Source organism: Stegostoma tigrinum, chromosome 7 (assembly GCF_030684315.1).
Source record: "Stegostoma tigrinum isolate sSteTig4 chromosome 7, sSteTig4.hap1, whole genome shotgun sequence".
Taxonomy (NCBI): domain Eukaryota; kingdom Metazoa; phylum Chordata; class Chondrichthyes; order Orectolobiformes; family Stegostomatidae; genus Stegostoma; species Stegostoma tigrinum.
Genome location: NC_081360.1, coordinates 32,092,979 through 32,115,045, shown reverse-complemented (window position 1 = coordinate 32,115,045; position 22,067 = coordinate 32,092,979). Strand labels below are relative to the sequence as shown.

Sequence of the window (22,067 nt, the reverse complement as noted above, 5' to 3'; positions counted from 1 at the left end):
TTCAAAGGTGTAAGATACCTGTAGCATTTTTCCCTCAGCATTATGCTTTCTTTGATAAGTTGATTGTGTTTGCAATCCTGTTCTTGGAACAATGCTGTGTGCTTCTTTATATTTTCTTCAGAGAAGATGTGTATCACTTCATGCAAAGCCATCTCTTCCACAATGTATTAACATTCATTTATTGAGGAAAGGGAATCTTCACGTTTCAAAGTCTCAGCCAATAATGAACGCTGCAAATTCCAGAATGAACCAGCTGCAGTCTTGGTTACGTTGTTCACTAATGTTGACAAAAACCCTTTTGAATAATTAGTCCAATGTAATGTTTTTACAAACAGAAAACCAACGAATCTGGAAAAGCCATTGTAAGCCATACACACCCACAACTTAAAAGAGCAGCCAATCACATTGCTTATTCTTTAATTCTATACCAAATGCTATTGTTTTGTTATTCTTCAGAAGTATTGCATGGCTAAGATCCAGTATTTCAACCACTTTCTTCTTTAAATAAGCCAATAAAATAAAGTGTCTTAAATTACTGCCAAAAGCACAAAAATAAGAATGATTATATTGTGAAGCATTAGCTATTAACTAAAAATGATTTTAGTTCAAAACTGAAAGAAATGCAAATTAATACTACTGTACAAAGTAACAACACAACACAACCAGGGCATGAGTTTACTTCAGAAACAACGCTCTCATCTACATATTATACGCTAACATGTTGCTATAGCATTTTATATAGCTGCTGTTTTAAATACAATTAACTGAAAAGCCCACACATGAAAGATTTATGTTTTAAAGAAAGTATAATCAAAACATCTTGCCCATTGATCTGCTTTAACTTCCAGCTCTTAAATGCGATTGTAAGTCACCATCCCAGGACTATAATAATGACTGACTATGCTATTTACAACCCTGTTTCTACTGGTTTGTTCAAGTTTTTAATGCTGTTAGGAACAATGCTAAATTCGAAATGAGGTTTTGACTGCTTGGGGAAAAGAATCACGGAGCATGAAGCATTTTGCTCTAACATATGGTTCATCAGGATCTCAATAAACCTTGAGCTCTTTTTAAGCCATCCTAAGATCAATTTAAAAGCTTTAAGACTGGGGATTTCTCCCTCAGCACTTGCATAACCTGCTGTTAAGAGAAGGTTTAAGTACATTTGTTTACATAATCGCAAAGGAGGCAATCCAGGCAGCATAACTGGAATTCCACTCAGATAGTAGCTGAGCAACATAAATAAGGTAAAACCTGACAGAAACAAATTTGGAATTATGACTCCAAGTCTGGCAGCTGCCGTATAAATGCAGCTATTATTACCATGAAGGTTGCCTTGATTTGGATTGAAACTACCACTTGAAATAGAAACTGTAGCCAGGGACTGGCCCACCTACAAAAGAACTCTTGGGCATGTTAACCATTGGAGATTTCTAGTTATTAAGTAGTCAATTTTATAATTTAAAATGATTCACTGAAATCAGGGAGTGAGCAAACACTCAGCATTTTACAGATCTTACAAGAGAACAACCTTCTCTTACAAAGTGGATTTAACATAGCAAAATAAACCACTCCTTCCCACTCTGGCTCTTTGCAAAGGGAAAGTGGGGACAATCCAAAATCTAGAAGAAATACAAATATACGTTGTGATGCATTTAAAGAATGCCTGTCATATTTTCAGCCTGTCACCATATGTCTCACAGCCAACTTTTGAAGAGTACTTGCAATTGTAATCTAGGCAAACATATCTGCCAATTTACAGCCTGTGAGTTGTTTGTATATACAAACTGGTTTAAAATAATACTACTTGTAAGATAAATGCTTGCTAAATTAGTGGAAGAGATCCTATTCCTTTCTTCTACTATCAATGGGAAAACTTCATGCAGGTGAATAGTGCAAGGATTCAACATCTCATCTCAAAAGTGACATCTCCATCAACAGGGCACTCTCTCAGTAGGAGTACATTCCTCACTTGTGTTCAAGTGCTTAGTTGGATATGTGACCCAAAATACCAGTTTACCACAAGAATCAGCGAACTAGGTTTGGCACTGCAAAGCTAGCAGCTGGCACATGAATGCCTGAATTTGAACTTAAGTAGTATCAATATTTCAGGAAGAACTGGTGACAAACAGACTTTGGGTAAACAAACATTTAATTCTGTTGATACTGTTGTAAGATAGCATCATTACAAATGCTTGGCTAAATAACCTAGCGCAGAAGATAATGTTACAAAGGAAGGCAAGCTGTGCTTGACTCACATCTCAACTATCTTTCATTAAATTACTGTCTCTTTTGGTATTGTTTTGCAATGTATTTGCTCATTAACATAAAGTTATGAGATCTGAATGGATAAAAGATCTACGCAATGTGAGCAAAAGGCCATTCAGCCTGTCAATCTTACAATGCCAGTCAATGAAATCACAGCTGATATGATTATGCCTCGAACTCCACTTTCTGCCTGCTCCCTCATTATCCTTAATTCCCTTGTTGACGAAAAAAACAAACTCATTCTTGAAAATAACCATTTGCACAGCCTCTACTGCTCTACAGGAAACAGGATTTCAATAACCAATAACTTTCAGAGAAGAAATTCCCTCTCACCTTCACCTTAAATGGGAGTCTCTTTATTTTTAAAGTATGCCACTAGTTCTACGAGAGGAAACATCCTCTCAACATCTACCATGTCATATACCCTCAGGAGTGTATATTTTGCAACAAAATCACCTTTAATTCTCATTGATAAATATAAGCCAAACCTGCTTATCTTTTCTTCATGAAACAAACTCTTCATCCCAGAAACTAGCCTAATGAACGTTCTCTAAACGGCTTCCATTGCAAGCACATCCCTCCTTGAATAGGACTGATTTTGTTTGGACTTACTTTTCAACAGTTTTTGCATTGATTAAGAATGAAATTATAGTCTATTTGACTGTGGTTAGTAAGGAGGAACAGCCATGCAACCCAGGTTAAAAGTAAGGTTTTCTGTTTTATGACTCAGGTTAATTAATATAAACTAAGGCTGACAAAGGTGAAAAAAACTTTCACTTGATGGCACAGCTATGTTTCAAAAATGTCTCAGTTTTGTAATCTGAAATAAGTAACATGCCTGTTTATAAGACTTTTGTATGGTTATTTTGAACTTGAACATGTTTCTGGCATCAACAGTTTTTGTGGAGTCAAACATAGTTCTTTTAGTTAAAGATACTGATAGGCTTTGGAACTTTTCAGAATACTTTCAGAACAAGTGTGGTGAAACATATAAGATTCATTACTTGAGAAGTCTGGGATGACATTAAACCACCAGGGAGGGGAGTGGTGACACTACATACTCTAAGCAGGCTCTTAAATTACTGGTGCCACATTATCTTGGTGAAGATGTGTGAAATTTGTGTACTGAGAACAACAAACTGTTATAAAAGGGTCATGATTCCTATTTTTAGGATAAAATCAAGAGATAGTGGGAAGTAAGATAAATAAGATGAGCATCGTTCAGACCAAAGACAGAAAGATGACTTCAGAAAGCAGAAAAGAACAAGTGACATGTGCCCAGTCAGGCAGAGATGATGTCCTAAAGTGGATCAACTGAAAATCATTGATTGAGTCTTTCTGAAAACATACTTGTAACTGGAATGATCTTGTAAAATTATCAGGACCAGTAAATTGATCCTCTCAACTCAGATGATAATTGTAGCTGATTAGGTCTTACAATTTAAGTTGAAGGGAGCAGATTGCCCTATGAGGAAAGGCTAGCTAGGATAGGCTATTTGCTCTGGAGTCTGGAAGAGTAAGGTGAAGGATAAGAGATCCTGACAGGACTTGACCAGGTAGATGTGGACAATCCAGAACCAGGGTTCATAGTTAAAATATATGAGGTCACCCATTTAAACAGAGATGAGTATAATTTTCTCTCTGAGAGTTCAGTGTTTTTAGAACTGCCTTCCTCAAAGGGCAGTGAAAGCCGAATCTTCAGATATTTTTAAAGTTGAAGTAGTTAGACTCGATTGCCAAGGCATTGAAAGATTATCAGGGTGTGTAATAATGGAGAGTTGAGGTTAAAATCAGATCAGCTGCAATCATATTGAATTGCAATGCAGGCTCAAAGGGCCAAATAGCCTGCTTTTGTTCTTCGTTTGTTTAAACCACAGGACCAAACTGTAGACTGGTCTCACTAATATCTTCCAACACTGTTGCAAGACCTCTCTATTTTTATACCCCAGCATCCACCACCCCCCCCCACCACATATCTGAATCTAATATAGTCAATACATTAAATAATTTACAGTACGTAAGATACTATGAGATGCAATGCAAGTCTTCATGAAGTAGAACTGCTCAGAACTAAATTATTCAACTAATACTGTTCTTTACAATTTCATCTAATATAGCTTTCCCACATAAATCAGCTCCAGAACCTCTGCAACCTGAGGCTACAGATGCCATATTCATTTTCAAGAAATTCATTATCTCTGTGACTTCAATTTGTCCTGCTTCTCAGCCAACTGTTCCAGTGCTGAAAGACTTCATCTGTTCTTTCTCATTTGCAGCCCCACTCCATTCTTCGTAGCCCTCTCCTCTACTGTTAACAATCTTTCTTCTCCCCTACTTCAGGTCTCTCTCCTTATGGCTCCTAGCCCCAGTCCCCTTCCCAGGCAAAAGACTCTTTCCCACCAATCCCCATCCATTCTGACTACATGTCGCTCCAGGCTCTGGTTTCACCACCCTCATTTCTTGCCCTTTGCATGGCTTACAAGATCTCCCCCCAACCCACATGGTCTCCCACCACACTTGTTTTGGTCTTGGCAGCCCTACTTGCTTTGGCCAACAGTCTCCTCTAGTTTCAGACCCTCATTTCTCACCTTCAATTGAATATGAAATCTTATCAGGTTATGATAACTCTTATTATAGGATTCTTTACTGTGTAATCATTAACTAATCCTGTATAGTTACACATTACTAGGTCTGAAATAGCTCATTCCCAAGTTAGTTTCAGAACACATTATCCTAGAAATTGTCCCTAATACCACTATGAACTCAATCACCAAGCCAATTTGATTTGTCCAATTTATAAGATGCGTAAAATCACCCATGATTAACACTGCATTTCCTTAGGAGCACTCATTGCATTTTGATTTTAACTGTGGCTTACAGTGTACCTACAGTCATGGGATTTATAAACTACTCCCATAGCAACGTCTTTCCTTTGCTATTTCATATTTCCACCGAAACAAATGCTAAATCTTAATTCTCCCAGGCAAAATTATTTTCTTCCAAGTATACTGATCTCCTCCTTGATAAACAAAGTTATCCACCTCCTTTTCCTTTCTCCTGTCCTTCAAAATTGTTAAATATCCTAAAATGTTCAGGTCCAAACCACAATTGTTTTGCAACTCCCACCAAATAACAACTATTTAGTGTAAAGCTGACATGATACTATACCAAATTATAAATGTCTGACACTTTTAAATTATTACAAAGCTGAGCAGTTTTTTTCAAAGTGTCTTGTCAAAGCCTCCACTTAACAGTGTCAGTTTCAAGATCTATCAAAGGCTTGCTGATGAGTTACTAGTTCTGAACATATTGCATATTAGGAGAATGTATTGACAGGATTTTACATGGGGTCATGCAGGCAACGAAAACAGAATGACGACATGCAAGGATTATGGAGCCAGCAGAAATGAGGGTGCATGGGGATATAGTGAGGGTCTGCCTTCCTGACAGTCATGATCACAGCCTACTAATTTTCTGGTGAATAGGAGCAGGGCTTCTACCTTGTCGTTTATACAGCTAATTGCCAATGCTACCATCTCAGGTCTACCGGAAACAGCTAGCCAAGCCCTAAACTGCTGCTGCCTTCCAGAAATGAAAATTTAACAGGTGGGAGTCTCCTTACCACAGATGGGTTTGTGGAGTCAGCAACTCTCCTGGCTCATGCTTGTCACTCCTTCATGACAATCTAGCCCTTGATACCTGCCTGCACAGGTTGTTAAATTTCATGCAGATAAATCCTATCTTCAACAGGATTAAATACACCTGAGAGGCCATTCAGCAAACTCGGCAGCAATATTATTCCACTTAAGAGTGGAGAAAAATTACGGCAGATTTTTCGGATGCTGCTTGGGCAATAAACTGAGAGTTTTCCACCAAAAGGACTGCTATACAAATGCTGAACATTGAAGATTACTTAATTATTCAGATGCATGCAAGTGGTGTTTGCAACACCCTAAAAAAACAGGATAAAACATAAACCAAAACGTATTTGCCTTACCTGCCCAAGTACTTCAAGGAAAGAAGTCCTGACAGTTATCTGAAACAAAGCATACAACATTCTGATTTCAGATAGAGTCATAGAATCCCTAATGTGCAGGAGGCCATTTGGCCCATCTGGTCCACAGTGACCCTCTGAGGAGCATCCCACCCAGACCCAGCCACTCACTGTATCCCCTAACCCCACATCTACCATAGCTAACCCATCTAGCCTAAACATTCTGAACACTATGGACAATTTAGCCAGGCCAATCCACCTAACCTGCACATCTTTGAACTGTGGCAGGAAACCGGAGCACCCAGAGGAAATCCACACTGACACGTGGAGAAGATACAAATGCCACACAAACAGTTGCCAGAGGGCTGGAATCGAACCTGGGTTCTTGGTTCTGAGACAGCAGTGCTAACCACTGAGCCACGGTGCTGCTCTGTCATAGAAATTAATAAGAATCTCTGACAAAGCAAGTAAAGACATAAACTAATGTCATGATTTTTAAAATTATTTAGTACATGTAGATTTGGAGGCATATGGGCCAGGAGCAGGCAGGAGGGACTAGGTTAGTTTGGAATTATGTTTGTCTTGGACTGTAGGGTCTGTTTCCATGCTGTATGACTTTGTTTCCCTGGCTTGGCAGGTCTAGAATGAGGGGACATAGTCTCAGGACAACAGGCAACAGGTGAGATGAGGAGGAACATTTTTCACTCAGTGGAAAGTGAATCCTCAGAATTCATTACTCCAGCAGGTTTTCAAAGCCTAAAGCATATCCAAAACAGAGAGTATTAGATTTCCTAGATACGAATGAGATCAAGGGATATGGGGATAGTGAAGGAAACTGGCATTGAGATAGCTTCCCATGGCTGTGCCTTGGATTGGAACCATTGTCCCTACAATCAAAACTCAGAATAACAACTACTATACCAGCACAGTGCCACACAGCAATACAAGCTTCAAGTATGGCACAGCATCGTGGGCCAAAGGGCTGTACTGGTTGTGCTGTACTGTTTGATGTTCTAGATGATCAGCCATGATCTATTTGAATAGTTAAGCACGCTCAAGGGACTGAATACCCTACTCCTATGTTACTCACATGAAGTTCTGTGGTGTATCAAAAGTCATAGTTTTAAGAAAAGGAAATATATGTTTTATACATTTAAAACGTGTTAACTACAATTAAATGCTTTACATTTCACTTAATAGGAGCACAACTCAACAGTCTTTCAAAATGATTTATTTGGTCTGTGATGCTGCTAGAATTATTTAATTAGAGTCCTCAAGGGCTTTATCCATTTCCATGAGATCTTGCTTTTAAGAAAGAACTGCTATCCTGCATAAATAGTAATTATGTTATGCTTGTCTCCACAATGTACAAATTCATGACCAGTAAAATCATTATTTTCTGCCCAATAAAGGTTTTAACAGGAAAACGAGAAATACCGCTGCTTAAAAAAAATCTTAATGGATAGGAGTAATGGTGAATCCAACATAAATATTCAGCAAAATACATCGAAGGCAAGTGCACACTGAAAAGGTTTCACCATTGGTGAACATAATCTCCAATTGCCCAATTATAACCTTAATGCTGTAACAGCTCTCATTATGCCATTAACTAATTGCAGCAGAGCTAAATGAACTGAAATATCAATTTCTATTCTCCGTCTTTCAATTCCTGTGTGTTTGGTATAAATAGAAAGATGCATTATTTACTGAAGCCCCAAATCTTCAGTAATTTACTTAATTTTGAAATGCAGCTCAGAAGATTAGCTTTCATATTCCTTAAAACTCCATCTTAATAGATCCTTTGAATTCTACAAATAGATTGTATAGGAAAAGCTCTCTGATGAAGGGTCTAGGCCTGAAACGTCAGCTTTTGTGCTCCTGAGATGCTGCTTGGCCTGTTGTGTTCATCCAGCTTCACACTTTGTTATCTTGGATTCTCCAGCATCTGCAGTTCCCATTATCTCTAACCTAGAACCTGTTTGTCAAAGTGGGTATATACTTTTAGAATCCCTACAATGTGGAAACAGGCCATTCGGTCCAACAAGTCCACACCGACTCTTCAAAGGGCAGCCCATCCAGACCCATTCTCCGACACTGCAACCCAGCATTTCCCATGTCTAATCCACCTAACTTACACACCCCTGGACACTACATGCAATTTTAGCATGGCCAATCCACCTAACCTACACAGCTTTGGACTGTGGGAGGAAACCGGAGCACCTGGAGGAAACCCACACAGACACTGGGAGAATCTGCAAACTCCACACAGACAGTTGCCCGAGGTTGGAATCACTGTCGGGTTCCTGACACTCTGAGGCTGCAGTGTTAACCACGAACCACCAATTTTTTTCCTGTTAAAACCTTTATTGACAGAAAATAATGATTTTACTGGTCATGAATTTGTATATTGTGGAGATGAGCATAACATAATTTTGCCAGAAATGAAGCTGCAGTTTTAGATTTTGAGTTTGAATATTTCCTTTGGTCTGACTAGATTTCAAACTATTTTATAGGATTGGATAATACCAAGAATTTTAAACGTGGGATAAAGTTAATGTGATGTTTTGGTATGCCTTCATACAGTATTACTTGATTCAACAGACATTTTGAATTTTATGGAATAGGTTCTTCTCATCAGGAAAAGTGAGGTAATTCCTTTAACAGCCAACATTCATTCCCTTTCAAAGTAGCTCAATGATATGCAACACCAGATGAAAATGTCAAATGGAGATATTTTTTGCATATTTAACACTATCTGGTTGACGTAACTAGAAACTGAAACGAAGAGCAAACAATTGATTTCAGTTGCACAAATAGTGTCGAAATACGAGAGAGTGATATTCACGGAAACCTGACTAAAAAGTGGTGAAAACTAGGTGTTTAACTCAAAAGAGAGGAAGTACTGAGAGTGGAAAGGGTGGAGAATTAACTCTGGATGGGGGACCTAAAAATGGATTTACAAAAGGAAAATCATACTTGATATATCTACTGGAATTATGAAATGTATCCAGTAGAACTGCTGAAGGTAAGCTGGTGGATGTGGTATATTTTGATTTTCAAAAGACTTTTAACACAGTCTCACACAACAGATTAGCATGTAAAATTAAAGCGCATGGGACTGGGGGTAGTATACTGAAATGGAAATGAGTCTTTTTTTCCAATGGCAGGCAATGGCCAGTGAGGTACGCCTTACAGCCATACAGGCGTCGTACCTGGCATCACAGTGGCAATGAAATTCACTCGGCATTTTTGAATAAACGATTGAACAACAGGTGAGGAAGCTGTTTTATCCTGCAAAATGCAATGACTGCACAAGTGGTATTTTCCAGTAAGAAAATGCTGCTATCATTTCAGAAATATATTTGGTCTGTCACACAATTGAGCCGCAATGTCTATGAATTCCAGCACTGCTGTAATGCCAGATACGCTGATCTGACTGAATTAAACGGCATCCTGTTTGAAGTCAGCAGGATGCACCCAAGCAGCTTGCACTTGTAAAACTCAAAACAAGCCATCCACTGTTAGATATGATTTGATGAAGGAGCATTTGCTGATCTACCCTAGCTAATACCATAACAACTAAATTACACTTGCTAGAAGTGACATATATTCTTAACTAGGGACTCGCTTTCTGCAAACAAAGGCATGTGTTCAAGATTTAAAGTCATCTCTACTTCCCACTGCCTCCTGAAAGCAACCAACATAATAAAACTCCCACCCCGGTTCTACTTTCTTCCATTTTCTCTCGTCAGGAAGAAGCTACAAAAATTTGTATATATGTGCAGATAGTTTCAAGAACAGCTTCTTCCCATTGCTGTTAGACTTCTGAATGGACCTCTCAAATTTTAATTTAATGTTGATCTTGCTCTCTGAGCAACTTCTCTCTGCACTGTAACTTTGTATTTTTCGCTTTGTTCGAATGCACTTTGTATGCTATGACTTGCACACAAAACAGAACTTTTTACTGTACCTTGGTACATGTGATAATAATAAACTGAATCAAATCAAAGAGATACACAGAAACAAACCCTCAGTAAAACATATCCATGCCGACCAGATATCCTAAACTTATCTAGTCCCATTTGCTAACAATTGGCCCATATCCCTCTAAACCCTTCCTATTCATGTACCCATCAGGGACATTTTTTAAAATGCTGTAATTCTACTCATCTCCATTTCCTTTGGCAGCTGGCTCCATACACACACCACCCTTCATACAAAAACAGTGCCCCACAACTCCCTTTTATATCTTTCCTCTCTCACCTGAAACCCATGCCCTCTCGTTCTGGACTTCCCATAGCCTGACCAAAAGATCTTGGCTATTCACTCAAGCCATGCCCCTCACGATTTAATAAACCTCTGTAAGGTCAACCCTCAGCATGTGGCCCTCCAGCCAAAAAATCCATAGCCTATTCAGCCTCTCCCTATAGCTCAAACACTCCAAACCCGGCAAAATACTTGCAAATATTTTCTGAACTCTTTAAAGCTTAATAACATCCTTCCTATACCCGGGAGTCTAGAACTGAACACATTTTTCGAAAGGTGGCCAAACCAATGTCCGGTACAGCCACAATATAACATCTCAACTCCTACACTAAACGCACTGAGCAACAAAAGCAAGTATCGGGGAGAATATCGAAATGTCCGGGAGCCTGAACAACTACAAGTCCATGAGATAGTAGGAACTGCAGATGCTGGAGAATCGGAGATAACAAGGAGTAGAGCTAGATGAACACAGCAAATCAAGCAGCATCAGAGGATCAGGAAAGCTGATGTTTTGGGCCTAGACGCTTCTTCAGAAACTAGGCCTGAAACATCGGCTTTCCCGTTCCTCTGATGCTGCTTGGCCAGCTGTGTTCATCCAGCTCTACACCTTGTTATCTCAGCTGCAAGTCCATGTTGTTTCCTCCATGACAAAACCCCAGCCGATAACAGTCAACTGCCAATCAATAGCACCTTTCTGCTTTTCAGAATGAAGTGTTATAATTGCTTGAAATTTAGCATTTCTGTATAGAGCTGACTTTTTTTATTCATTCATGGGATGAGGGCATCACTGGCTAGGCTAGCATTTATTGCCCATCCCTAAATGCCCAGAGGGCAGTTATGAGTCAACTACATCAGGAATTACATGTAGTCCATACCAGGTAAGGATGGCAGTTTCCTTGTGAACGAGATGGATTTTTCTGAAAACCGGCATTGGATTCATGGTCAGCATTAGACTCTTAATTTCAGATATTTACTGAATTTAAATTCAACCAGTTACCGATAATACCACTAGGCCATTGCCTCCCCATAATGGATGGAAGGTGAAACATTTCAACAATAAGCCTCTCTTTTCAGCATCTGTTTGACCTGATGTTGTTGCATGTTTGGATTGCGTCCTTGGAAAGCTGAGGAAACATGTTTAACATGGAAACATAAATCATAAAATTTGAGATCGACCAGGAAAATTTAATGCATCGCAGATGAAAGCATATTCTAGAAATTCATAGGCAGGTTATCAATCCCATGTGCAAGAAATTACTTAACCACTTTCACAGTCAGTATTAAAGAAGTATTAACCTTTCAGGATCTAGGCCCAAAACGTCAGCTTCTGCACTCCTAAGATGCTGCTTGGCCTGCTGTGTTCATCCAGCTCCACACTTTGTTACCTCGGATTCTCCAGCATCTGCAGTTCCTATTATCTCTCTCACAGTCAGTATTGATTCTTTTACAGAACGTCTTCAGCCTGCTTCTGCTCCTCTTAGTTGTACCTTTGCTGCTGTACAGGGCCACTGAGATGCTCTTTTGCGGGGCAAAGTTATGCAGCATGCTATAGACCCTGACACTAACATACTGTTCTGCCTAATTCAAACCACAGTGCTAGATGGGCAAAATTATATACAGAAGAGTAACCAATAAGTTTTACCTCATATTGACAACTTCTAGCCGTGTGAAGTTGCAACTCTGGTACAGAGCTATCGTTTTCAGGTCTTGCACTGTGAAGTTTAGCAAAGATCACAGTAGAAGAAGGCACACTGAAATTAAAACATTAGAATATTAGAATTCAATGGAGAAAACCAATTTAACTAGAGTAAATTCTGCAGCAACTTTATTCATTGCTAACATCTAACACTTTGCCTCAGACACCATTCCATTAGGAAATTTCAATTACTAGAAACATCGCATCATGTCAATATTAGAGCTTCCTACACAGTAAATATGGATCTATGTGTGCTCTCTGAAACAAAAATGGAATCTGATGATGGGAAGGGCTCATTTTAAAAAGTGAGATACCAAGGTAATAGAAATCTGAAATATGAACAGATAATTCTGAAAACACTCAGCAAGTCTGGTTGCATCTCTGAAAGTGATATAAGAGGCAGGAATTGGGGCAAAAGCAGGAAAGAGTACATTGAGTAGACCAGTCAAGATGTTCCTGACTCTGAATGGTGCTGCCAGAGGAGATTGAGTTTCGCAGTGGTCATCTACAGCAGTAGGCAATTAAGTCCTTATTTGCCCATTTGGAGCAAGGATGCTAACTCTGTTGGATTCTTCCAAAGTCTGAGAAATGAGCTTAATGCAGTCTTAAAGGAGCTACTGGCATCATACTTCCATCACACCAACACTCTGGCTGGGATGTGATCAAGTGGAGCCCCTCCCTACAACAGAGGCCGATAGCTGGTCATGAGAAGCTCTTCACTTTCTTACAACGTGGTTAAGAATGCCTCAATTTTGGACATTGCTGAAGGCCTTCTGATTGGGCCTCCCACTTCAGCGGGCCAACTACAGTCTTTAATTGAATTTGGCTGCAAGAGACAGCACCTTAATTGGTTACGTGCGGAAACAGCACAAAGGACATGTGCGGAGATCACAAGGTACCTCCTGCCATAGCCACTTCCAGGTTCCAAACCTGGAATTGGGCCTCATATAGGGATTGTGGTCCAAAAGGAAAATTCATTGTAAGGTTTCTGGTCGACCACTATTTATCCAAATTATAAAACTCCTTTTAAAGTAATGCAGTATTGCTTCTTGCACACAAGGGAAAGAAAATTTTTCAACCGGTGTTGTCTAATAAGCTCATAACTTAACCCATGTGAGGGACTGATGCCAAATAATATTAAAGTTTCGACAATGGGTATCAGTTTGGATGCCACTTACTCGACTGCTATTTGTTGTTCATTCTTAACTGAGCAAGCATGAATCAATCATGTTGCTGTTAGACACGAATAGCACATTGGTCAGACCAGAATACATTTATCAGAATATAGTTCAGTTGCTAGGTTACTAGTGTCCTGGAAGCTGACATCTGTTACCTTCTCTCTGCCTGTTCTCAGTGGCTGCTTGTAAATGACAATGTGTGAAATACTGAAAGCAGGGCCAAGCCTTTGGAAGAATAGCAGTTTGACTGCTCTACAAATTTTACTGGGAATCTAATTATTTAATTTAGCATTATATGGTCATTGTTTGAACTGCACCTCAGTTGCAGCCGAGATGGGCTTGACAATCCATTCATATTGAGAGCTGCAGAGAGGCCAAGGCTAGTCCCTCAGTGGCTAGAAAAAAATCCTCTGTCACTGTGGGAGACCAAATAAGGTCCAACAAGCCATGATGCGAGGTTGCTCCTGGTGAACATTCTCTCAAGTCTGCAGTTGTTACTTTTTAGAATGGTGGGTTTAAATAAGTGGTTATTAGCATTCTCATCGTTCTAGCTGTCATTACCCAGCCCGCACCAGGGAAGCCAATGATCCTCCAAATTCCTCAAGTCTGCAACTGAAAGGTTCTAGCATCATGAAACCACAAACAAGATAAATTACTGAAGCAGGGCATGTTAATTTACGAATATGCTATTGTTTAAATGGTAGTTGGCAGTTTTCTCAAAACAGTTGATGTGTGAGAGCAACAGAGTGTTGAATGACTGCTAACAAAGGTTGCAACGTAGAATTTTGGCAAAATGGATGATACAGCAGCATTTAAATGCATTTAACCTTCATCTTAATAATTCTGTAAGGTACAATTAGAGCAAGGTGAACATGAGTGAAGAGTATATTAAATGTCACTGTTCTGAAATAGCAGGCAACTGAGATAGCAGAGCAAGAGTTAGAGTGCAGTAATTACTGCACAGAGATATACTGATTCAATTCTACTGTGATTTTTGATTCTGTCCTCCCAAAGTCTCAAATTTTGAAAAAATACTTCAGAAAAGTTTTTTTTAAAAAGTAAACAGGCACAGATGGTCAGGACATAATGTTTCAGATAACAGACTACCACTAGACTTCGAGAGCGTATACAGCAAATTCTGCTTTTGCGATCAGTTAGTTTGTAAAACTCATATGAAGCTCTTATCCTGATTTTGACGGTTTAAATCCTAAAACATACTTTCAATAGATTGTGCCTTTGTTTTATTAAATTGTACATGTCTTAGATCGTATGGTGATCATGGTGATCCAATTACTACAGGTTTGGTGAGTATCGAAATCATACTGGATACGACTGCTTTAAATATGTTTCAGATACATAGCCATGGAAAGGGAAAGGAGCAGTTACCAGGGGAAGATATTTAACTGGGGAAAAGGAAACTATGACGCTATCAGACAGGAGTTGGGAAGTACAGATTGGGAGCAACTGTTCCACAGAAAGGGCACAACAGACATGTGGAGGCTGTTTAAGGAGCAGTTGTTGCGAGTGATGCATAAATTTGTTCCTCTGAGACAGGTAAGAAGGGGTAAGATTAAGGAGCCTTGGATGACAGGTACAGAGGTGCTTCTTGTCAAAAAGAAAAAGGCAACATACGTAAGGTGGAGGAAGCAAGGGTCTAGCGCAGCTTTAGAGGATTACAGGCTTGCTCAGAAAGAGCTCAGAAGTGGACTGAGGAGGGCCAGGAGCGGGCACAAAAAAGGCTTGGCAGGAAGGATTAGGGAGAACCCGAAGGCAGTTTACTCTTACGTGAGGAATAAGAGAATGATCAGGGAGAAGGTAGGGCTGATCAGGGATAGCATAGGGAACTTGTGCGTGGAGTCTGAGCAGATAGGGGAAGCCCTAAATGAGTTTTTTGTTTTGGTTTTCACAAAGGAAAGGGACCTTGTTGTGAATGAGAACTTTGAGGAGCAGGAAAACAGGCTTGAACAGATCGAGATTGAGGAAGTTGATGTGCTGGAAATTTTGGCAAACATTAAGATTGGTAAGTCCCCAGGGCCAGACCAGCCGGGAAGCGAGAAAGGAGGTTGCTAAGCTGCTGGCAAAGATCTTTGCTTCCTCACTCTCCACGGGAGTCGTACCGGAAGATTGGTGGGAGGCAAATGTTGTCCCTCTTTTCAAGAAAGGGAATAGGGAAAACCCTGGAAATTACAGACCAGTCAGTCTTACGTCTGTGGTCAGCAAGGTTTTGGAAAGAATTCTGAGGGATAGGATTTATGACTATTTGGAAAAGCATCGCGTGATTAAAGGGGATCAGCATGGCTTTGTGAGGGGTAGGTCATGCCTCACAAATCTTATTGAGTTCTTTGAGGAAGTCATGAGACAGGTTGACGAGGGTCGAGCAGTGGATGTGGTGTACATGGACTTCAGCAAGGAATTTGATAAGGTTCCCCACAGCAGGCTCATTCATAAAGTCAGGAGGTATGGGATACAGGGTGATTTGGCTGTCTGGATTCAGAATTGGTTGGCTGACAGGAGGCAGAGAGTGGTTGTAGATGTTAAGTATTCTGCCTGGAGGTCAGTGCTGAGTGGTGTCCCGCAGGGCTCTGTTCTTGGGCCTCTGCTCTTTGTAGTTTTTATAAATGACTTGGATGAGGAGGTTGAGGGGTGGGTTAGTATGTTTGCTGATGACACAAAGGTTGGAGGTGCCGTTGATAGTATCGAGGGCTATTGCAGGCTTCAACGAGACATTGACAGAATGCAGAGCTGGACTGAGAAATGGCAGATGGAGTTGACCCTAGAAAAATGTGAAGTGATGCATTTTGGAAGGTTGAACTTAAATGCTGAGTATAGGATTCAAGGCAGGATTCTTGGCAGTGTGGAGGAACAGCGGGATCTTGGTGTTCACGTGCATAGCTCCCTCAAAGTTGCCACCCAGGTGGATAACGTTGTTAAGAAAGCGTATGGTGTTTTGGCTTTCATTAACAGGGGGATCGAGTTTAAGAGCCGCGAGGTTATGCTGCAGCTCTACAAAACCCTGGTGAGACCACACTTGGAAGATTGTGTCCAGTTCTGGTCGCCCTATTATAGGAAAGATTTGGAGGCTTTGGAGAGGGTGTAAAGGAGGTTTACCAGGATGCTGCCTGGACTGGAGGGCTTGTCTTACGAGGAGAGGTTGACTGAGCTCGGACTTTTCTCTCTGGAGAGAAGGAGGAAGAGAGGTGACCTGATCGAGGTGTACAAGGTAATGAGAGGCATGGATAGAGTCGATAGCCAGAGACTTTTCCCCAGGGCAGGATTGACTGCCAGGAGGGGTCATAGTTTTAAGGTGTTAGGAGGAAGGTATAGAGGAGGCGTCAGAGGGAGGTTCTTCACCCAGAGAGTTGTGAGCGCATGGAATACTTTGCCAGTGGTAGTCGTGGAAGCGGAGTCATTAGTGACATTTAAGCGACTGCTGGACATGCACATGGACAGCAGTGAATTGAGGGGAATGTAGGTGAGGTTATTTTATTTTTGGATTAGGATTATTCCACGGCACAACATGGTGGGCTGAAGAGCCTGTACTGTGCTGTACTCTTCTATGTTCTATACATGCCAATGCGAGGTATCTTCAAACAAACAATCCAAGCTAAAGAAAACAGACAAAATTGGTTCAACAATCCCCCTCATTGTGAAACACAAGCAGAAGTCTAGGAACTATTGGCAGATTAGCAAACTCCCACTTCCCACACTTTCAGACCTAATTAGGTCCAAGTGATTCGCCCAAACATCCCATTTTACATGCTGTCAAAATCAATAAATGTCAAATTCCTGCTGCATCAGTCATCATCATTAACTCAAAACAACTCTCCACCTTCTTAGATGGCAAAAAAATCCATAGATATGCCACGTGAGTACTTTTCAGCCCTTCATTCTGTAATATAGTCTATAAAATCAAGTTGGAATGCTTAGAAGGTCAGTGACAGAAAATCAGACACAAATTGCAAGCTTTTGTTCCACCGTGTTATATACTGGTCAAGTGAACATTTTTAGAAAAAGCGATCAAATGCGATTGCAGCATTATATGTGTATTGCTTTAATATTTTAACGTCAGTAGTGCACACAAAAATTGATATTACCAGGCAAAAGATTTAACATTCAGTTTTGTACCTTACGAGATAATTCTGATTTTAACATGTTCATAGTATATTTCTAAAATTTTGCAATAATCTACTTCATGTTACACTGTCATGTATAAAAACATCTGACATTCATCATTAGTTATGTGTTCAGAAACTAATTCAATCAGTGCAACCAAATCTCACTAACGACTAGTCCATGTTAAGCTTGAGATTGTTAAGATGCAATCATTCCTTTTGTTAATTGATACCAATGCTGATATTCCCAACCCAGCATTCACACTCTACCTTGTCAATTCCTTCAAATTCTGCTCCAGACTTTATTCTTTTGTCACTTCTTCCTCTCAAAACAACTATCAAAGGCTTGGCCTTCCCTACTCTCCTCCAGTTAAGGCCCTTAGATTTTCTTTCTCCCTTATTCATGTTGTAGTTAACTCTAGGAGCACCATTCTGACTTGGCTGGAACTCCCAAAACAAATGCGTTTGGACCAGTAAGACAACCAATTCTGTCTAAGGGAGGGGTTTAATAAAACCTAGATACTAGCCCCTCGGTCTTTTGCTGACACTCTGCTCTTTCACCAGAACCAGATCTCAGATTCTTGCCCTTTTTAATTCTCATGCCTTGGCATTTCTTAATTCCTCCCAAAGTGAGCCCCTGTTTAAACCTTCTTTCCTACCAATCCCGAAATCTAGCTCCTCTTTTGTACCCAAACAGAGGTAATAAGACATTTTCTCCCACAGTTGGGAACTCAGAGGCCACTTGGTTCCAATTGTCCTTGGATAGCAAGAAACAAAAATAATTCAAAAAGTAAGAGGGGGGAAAAAAGGAAGGAGAATGAAAGTAAAATCAGATGATCATAAACATTACACATGAAAGCCTGAAGATGAAACTTTAAAACAGTTATGTCTATCAGTTCATAAAATAATACTGGCCTTGTTGTCACAACAAAATCTTCATGTGACCACGGTACATGAAACCTGTATACATCCTCCATTTTCCCTGCAAATTAAAAAGAGACTCATGTAAATAACATGCCAAAGAAGCATTTACATTGATCTAGAATATATGTTAGCTAACAATAATCAATTTGAAGATGCTACTTAGCAAGATAGCATCTTAAAAATGGTGAAAAGTATTCAGTGCTGAAAATGTTAAATCTCTTCATGGCATTTTAATCATCAGTTCCTCAAGTCATAAATATTAACATAGTTATATAGCGATGGTGGTATTCAAGTTTAGAATTGAATGCTGGGCACTCAAGCTTCCAATGACTTTCTGCATTCCCTCACAAACAACCACAGCTCTGCTGGAGTGTGCTTGCTTTCTTCCAAGTTTTAGAAGACTCACCCTATGATACTGACCTTTTGCTCAACTTATTTGGGTAAGTCGTATGACAACTGGAACAAATGTGCGAAGAAGCAGCTTTACTTGTGTCAAACTATGTTTTTTTGACACCTGAGCATGAGTGTATTTGTGAAGACAAAGGAAATTACTTTGGAAGATCATGGGTTCTCAACGACAAGGAGCTATTCCATCAGGACGAGGCATCAACTAAATAACTTGTTCCTACCTGTACTCAGATATCTACATTGCAAGTTCCATAGTTCTAGGCTTAAGATGGGGCTAGGAACATGCAGCTCCCAAACTGACATCTATCAAATTTGAATGCTTTAAGTTTTCTGTGACTTCCTCCAACAATGTGCTATTGATTGAAGTCTTTCGAAAAATCAGCTCTGAAAAATGCGTGTTGAATGCTTCACCAGGACAAATGGCGGCCTCTACTATTGCCCACATCCAATCACAAGTCGTGAAGGGGAATTAATTAATAAAATATTGCATTCACTCCAGCACCAGCTGCTCTGTTTGAAACGTTTGCTGAAAATGACAAACTGATTAGTTGCTGTAATCAAAAAGCTAATTGATTGGCATTAATGACTAAGTGCACGAAAAGTGTATAGGATGCAATGTGCAGGACACTGATTAGTTTAGTGCACGAGTACCCTTAATGCTATGCATATGCTGGAAGACTTTAATCAATAAAAGACTGCACTCATTCTGGCCCTGGTGCTAATTCTGTGATGGTGAGCACATGCGTCAGGTGTAGGCAGAGAAATCGCTGAAGAAACAAACTTTGGCTCATGTGTTGAAACTACTTTACAATGGGTGCAAAAAAGTAAGGAATTGAAAATGAAAACCAGGAACTCCAAGATTAATGAACCCAAATTTGTCTGGCCTCCCTGTGTGTCTCATTTACAATGAGAAATTTGCCAACAAAAACAAATCAAAAGCACAGTGGTTTGGCTGAAAGATATCCCACTGGAGCAACACAAAAGAAAGAAGTGAGGGAACTGAAAATGCAGAGAAATCCAGGAGTACATTGTGGGCAGAATCACTAAGTATGCACAATTTCTGATAGTTTTGTCACAGTTCAAGAGGCTGTGAAACAAGAAAAGTGTTCATGGATGAATATGTAAAAGTGTGCTTCATCAAAGTTTCAACGATTTTAAAATCAAAACTGAAATCATTCAAAACAATTCAAGTCACGCTTTTATTTGTGAAGAACAAAGGGGACAAACAATGAAAATAGTCACTGATATCATGAGGCAGCAGACTGAAGACTTAAATTCAGCTTCAGTGTGACTAAGTGAATCCAAGTAAGATTTTCAAATAAAGCTAGGTGAGAAGCCAATTGAAGGAAGATTGTTTACAGTTCTGCTTGAAAATAAAAGCTTACAGTCGAGTTATTGATAATAAAATGTGAGGCTGGATGAACACAACAGGCCAAGCAGCATCTCAGGAGCACAAAAGCTGACGTTTCGGGCCTAGACCCTTCATCAGAGAGCTATCAGAGTCGAGTTATTGAGTCTTGTTCTGAAAATGCGCTTTCAAATGCTAAACTGCAATAGTGAAGGAGAAAGTTCATCGCCATATAGTAAGGTAAGATTTGATCAGGGATAGTCAGCATGGCTTTGACAGAGGAAGGTCATGCCGAATAAATATGGTGGAATTTTTCAAGGAAAGCTGAGTACAGCAGTTGATGCAGTTTATATGGATTTCAGCAAGGCCTTTGACAAGGTCCCACTGGGGAAACTGATAAAGAATCATGGGCTCCAGGGACACTTGGCAAAATAGGCTCAAAATTAGCTTAGTGGCAGGAGACAGAGGATGGTGGTTGAAGGCTGCTCGTGCGACTGGGGGCAAGCAGTTCCGTGGGATGCCACAGGGATTAGTTCTGGGTCCCTTATTATTTGTGAAATTCATAAATGATGTAGACGAGATTATGGGAGGGTGGGGGATGTGGCTGATGCTAAGATTGGACAGGTGATGGACAGTGAGCACGGTCAGTGGACCCAAAATATTAACTTTGCTTTCTCTGCACAGATGCTGCCAGACCTGCTGAGTTTTCTGATTTTGTTTTTAATTTCTAGGTTCTATAGTTCTTTGGTTTTTTTTGTCTAGTGAGGAGGAAGGTGTTAAGTTACGGGGTATATAAACAGATGGGTCAGATGAGCATTTGAAATTTAGCTCTTATAAGTGTGAAGTGATGCACTTTGGAAGAAGGAACAAGACATGGGAGTACTCAATGAACGGTAAGACACAAGAAACCTCACAGAGGGAAAAAGGAATCTAAGGGCCCTTGTCCATAGATCCCTGCAGTTTGCTGGATAGGTTAATAGGGCAGTTAGGGAGGTACACGGAATACTTGCCTTTATCAGTCATGGCACAGATTATAGAAGCAGGGATGTCATGTTGGAGATGTACAAAACTTAGCCTTGGCCATAGCTGTAGCAATGCGTGCAGGTCTGGTCACCACACGATAAGAAGGATGTGATTGAGCTGGAGGGGGTGGAAGGAAATTCACTGGGATGCTGCTTGGGATGGCGAATTTCAACAATGATGTGACACTGGATAAGCTGGGGTTGTTTTGTTTGCAAACAGTGAAAGTTTGTGGGGAGGCCAGTGTGAACCTGATAGAGATGTATAAAATTATGAGGGGCATGGACGAGATGAATGGAAAACAGCTGTTCCTAGTTAAAGGGTCAGTTATAAATGAGCATAATTTTGAAGTGCAAGGGCAGGAAGTTTACAGCAGACTTGACAATAAACCTTTTCACCCAGAGGGTGATGGAATGTCTGGAATACACAGCCTGGGAAGGTAGCTGAGGCAGGAAACTGCACAACCTTTAAAAAGGTACTTGGATGTGCAACTGAAGTGTCATAACATGCAATGCTATGTGCCTAGTGTGGGAGGTAGCTTTTTTTGGTGGTAAAGACTTGACAGACCAAACGGTCTCTTCTGTACTGCATGATTCTACGAATTTCATCAGCTCTTACCAAACATTGGGCTTTAAAATGACAGTTTTTAGCTGAAATAAAATACACTGAAATCCAAGGTGGCCGTAAATGAATTTACTTCACCAGGTGGCTGGATACATTTCCTTGGCATAGAGACCTCTATGGAAATAAGGATCTCCTGAATGCATGATATGACTCCTTCCTCTCTCAGCAAGATGAAAAATGCAATGAATGATTGGAAGAGATCACGTGGCCCACCTCTTTGCTCATGTAA

General features: G+C 40.2%; 1 protein-coding gene across 4 annotated transcripts in view; it reads right to left on the bottom strand.

The window, feature by feature from the left end:
- pgap1 (post-GPI attachment to proteins inositol deacylase 1) overlaps positions 1 to 22,067 on the bottom strand; it is a 129,741-nt gene that overhangs the window by 57,578 nt on the left and 50,096 nt on the right. For all 4 annotated transcript variants that reach the window (XR_007247896.2, XM_048534035.2, XM_048534033.2 and 1 more), the window contains 3 exons: positions 18,430 to 18,496; positions 12,171 to 12,279; positions 6,266 to 6,304 (listed from right to left, as the gene is read on the bottom strand). Coding sequence is in view for 3 of the 4 variants with exons in the window: in XM_048534035.2 (XP_048389992.1) it covers positions 6,266 to 6,304; positions 12,171 to 12,279; positions 18,430 to 18,496 (215 nt within the window). In the remaining variant the exon portion in view is untranslated. The remainder of the gene's footprint in view (positions 1 to 6,265; positions 6,305 to 12,170; positions 12,280 to 18,429; positions 18,497 to 22,067) is intronic.